Below are 3,047 nucleotides of genomic sequence, written 5' to 3' on the forward strand. Positions count from 1 at the left end.
GCTGCCAAAATTTCGTGTCATGTCATTTGTTCTCGTATTGTACGCTTTCTTTTTTTTTCTTTCTTTTTTTTCTCTCTCCTTTCCTTGTTTGCAAGATCTGATAGATGTGTTTTCACCTTCACCTGAACAAAATGTAAATGCAATGTAATGCGATGCGATGTCATGGGATACTATACAATGTAAAATGAAACGCTTGCAGGTGAGAATAGAGACATACCATAACCATATGAAACAAACCACCACACACTTCAAACGTAACAGGTGTCGTTAACTGAACGTTGTCCAGCACACAGACTAGAGCGGTTCCCGCAACAGAAGCGGTCCATGTCGCCCTTCGATAACAAATACCTGTCGGTGAACCCACTCTGTATGTGAATCTCTCTCTCTCTCTCTCTCTCTCTCTCTCTCTCTCCCTCTCTCTCTCTCTGTCTATCTATCTACCTATCTATCTATCTATCTCTATCTTTCTCTCTGTCTCTCCTTTTTCAATTTTTTCCCAGAAATTATCTTCAGCCAAGCAACTACAACATCGAGCTCTATTCCAAAAACAATGCGAGCATCTCCTCAAGGAACTCCACCCGCTCCCCCACCCCTCCTACTGCCCCACCATCATCATCATCATCATCACCATCATCATCACCACCGCCACCACCACCACAATCATCATCATCATCACCGCCACCACCACCACCACCATCATCATCATCATCATCATCACCATCACCATCATCACCGTCATCATCACCATCATCACCAACCCCCACCACCCAGTACACTGACCAGTCCATCTACGTGGACGCCTTCTATCTGCACGGACGCTATGTGGAGGGGCAGTGGCGTCACAACCTGGCGCTGGTCCGCCTGCATCGTGACGTCACCTCGCGCTCCGCCTTTGCTGACGTCATCGGACCCCTGGATGACGTCAACGGCGACGACTGTCTGACTGTGGGCTGGGGCTCCAACGGTACAGGTGAGGGTGTGTTGCTTTTGTGGGGGTTTTGTGGGGGGTTGTAGGGGTTTTGTGGGGGGGGTTTGTGAGGGTTGTGGGTTTTTTGGGGGGGTTGTGGGGTTTTGTGTGTGTGGGGGGGGGGGGGGATGGGGGGTTTTTGTGGGGTTTGTGTTTGTAGGTTTGTGGGGTTTTGTTGGGGGGTTGTGGGTTTTTTGTTTGTGGGGTTTTTTGGGGGGAAGGTGGGGAGGGGGTTGGGGTATGTGGGGTTTTGTGGGGAGCTTGTAGGGTTTTGTGAGGCTTTGTGGGGGTTTTATGTTGCTTTTGTGTGTGTGTGGGGGGGGGGGGGAGTTCTGTGTGTGTGTGTGTGTGTGCGGGGGGCGGGGTGGTGGTGTTGTGGGGGGTTTTGTGGGGCTTTGTGGGAATTTTGTGTTGCTTTTGTGGGGAGGGGGGGTTCTGTGTGTGTGTGTGTGGGGGGGGGGGTTGTGTTGCTTTTGTGTGTGTGTGTGTGGGGGGGGGGGGGGGTTCTGTGTGTGTGTGTGGGGGGGAGTGTCGTGGGGGTTTTGTGGGGCTTTGTGGGAGTTTTGTGTTGCTTTGTGTGTGTGTGTGTGGGGGGGGGGTGTTCTGTGTGTGTGTGTAGGGGGGGTGGGGTGTTGTGGGGGGTTTGTGGGGCTTTGTGGGAGTTTTGTGTTGCTTTTGTGTGTGTGTGTGGGGGGGGGGGGGGTGTTCTGTGTGTGTGTGTGGGGGGGGGGGGGTGTTGTGGGGGTTTTGTGGGGCTTTGTGGAAGTTTTGTGTTGCTTTTGTGGGGATGGGGGGTGTTCTGTGTGTGTGGGGTGGGGGGTGGGGGGTTCTGTGTGTGTGTGTGAGGGGGGAAGGGGGTTGTGGGGGTTTTGTGGGGCTTTGTGGGAGTTTAGTGTTGCTTTTGTGGTGGTAGGGGGTGTTCTGTGTGTGTGTGTGTGGGGGGGGGGGGGGTTGGGGGTTTTGTGGGACTTTGTGGGAGTTTAGTGTTGCTTTTGTGGGGGGGGGAGGGGGGGCGTTCTGTGTGTGTGTGTGTGGGGGGGGGGGGGTTGTGGGGGTTTTGTGGTGCTTTGTGGGAGTTTAGTGTTGCTTTTGTGGGGGGGGGAAGGCGGGGCGTTCTGTGTGTGGGGGGGGGGGAGGGGGGCGTTCTGTGTGTGTGTGTGTGGGGGGGGTGTTGTGGGGGTTTTGTGTTGCTTTTGTTGGGGGGGGGGGAGGTCTGTGTATGTGTGTGTGGTGGGGGGTGTGGGGGTTTTGTGTTGCTTTGTGTGTGTGTGTGGGGGGGGGGGGGTTCTGTGTGTGTGTGTGTGTGTGGGATGTTGTGGGGGTTTTGTGTTGCTTTTGTGGGGGGGGGGGGGTTCTCAGCGTGTGTGTGGGGGGATGTTGTGGGGGTTTTGTGTTGCTTTGTGTGTGTGGGGGGGGGGTGTTCTGTGTGTGTGTGTGGGGGGGGGGGGGGTTCTGTGTGTGTGTGTAGGGGGGAGGGGAGTGTTGTGGGGGTTTTGTGGGGCTTTGTGGGAGTTTTGTGTTGCTTTGTGTGTGTGTGTGTGTGGGGGGGGGGGGGGGGGTTCTGTGTGTGTGTGGGGGGGGGAGTGTTGTGGGGGGTTTTGTGGGGCTTTGTGGGAGTTTTGTGTTGCTTTGTGTGTGTGTGTGGGTGGGGGGTGTTCTGTGTGTGTGTGTGTGGGGGGGGTTCTGTGTGTGTGTGTGTGTGTGGGGGGGTGTTCTCTGTGTGTGTGTGTGGGGGGGGGGGGTGTTCTGTGTGTGTGTGTGTGTGTGGGGGGGGTGTTGTGGGGGTTTTGTGTTGCTTTTGTGTGTGTGTGTGTGGGGGGGGTGTTCTGTGTGTGTGTGTGGGGGGGGGTGTTTTGTGTGTGTGTGTGTGGGGGGGGGTTGTGGGGGGTTTTGTGGGGCTTTGTGGGAGTTTTGTGTTGCTTTTGTGTGTGTGTGTGTGGGGGGGGGTGTTCTGTGTGTGTGTGTGTGGTGGGGGGTTGTGGGTTTTTTGGGTGGCTTTGTGGGAGTTTAGTGTTGCTTTTGTGGGGGTGGGAGGTGTACTGTGTGTGTGTGTGGTTTTTTTGTTTTTTTTTTGGGGGGG

At 55.2% G+C, this 3,047-nt stretch overlaps 1 protein-coding gene across 1 annotated transcript in view; it reads left to right on the forward strand.

Annotated features, from left to right (window-relative positions):
* Nucleotides 1–324: 324 nt before the first annotated feature.
* The window catches only part of LOC143285281 (tryptase gamma-like), a 16,231-nt gene continuing 13,508 nt past the window's right edge, over nucleotides 325–3,047 (forward strand). The window contains exons 1-2 of the mRNA XM_076592540.1: nucleotides 325–354; nucleotides 772–970. Of these exons, the coding sequence (XP_076448655.1) occupies nucleotides 325–354; nucleotides 772–970 (229 nt within the window). The remainder of the gene's footprint in view (nucleotides 355–771; nucleotides 971–3,047) is intronic.

Source organism: Babylonia areolata, chromosome 8 (assembly GCF_041734735.1).
Source record: "Babylonia areolata isolate BAREFJ2019XMU chromosome 8, ASM4173473v1, whole genome shotgun sequence".
Taxonomy (NCBI): Eukaryota; Metazoa; Mollusca; class Gastropoda; order Neogastropoda; family Buccinidae; genus Babylonia; species Babylonia areolata.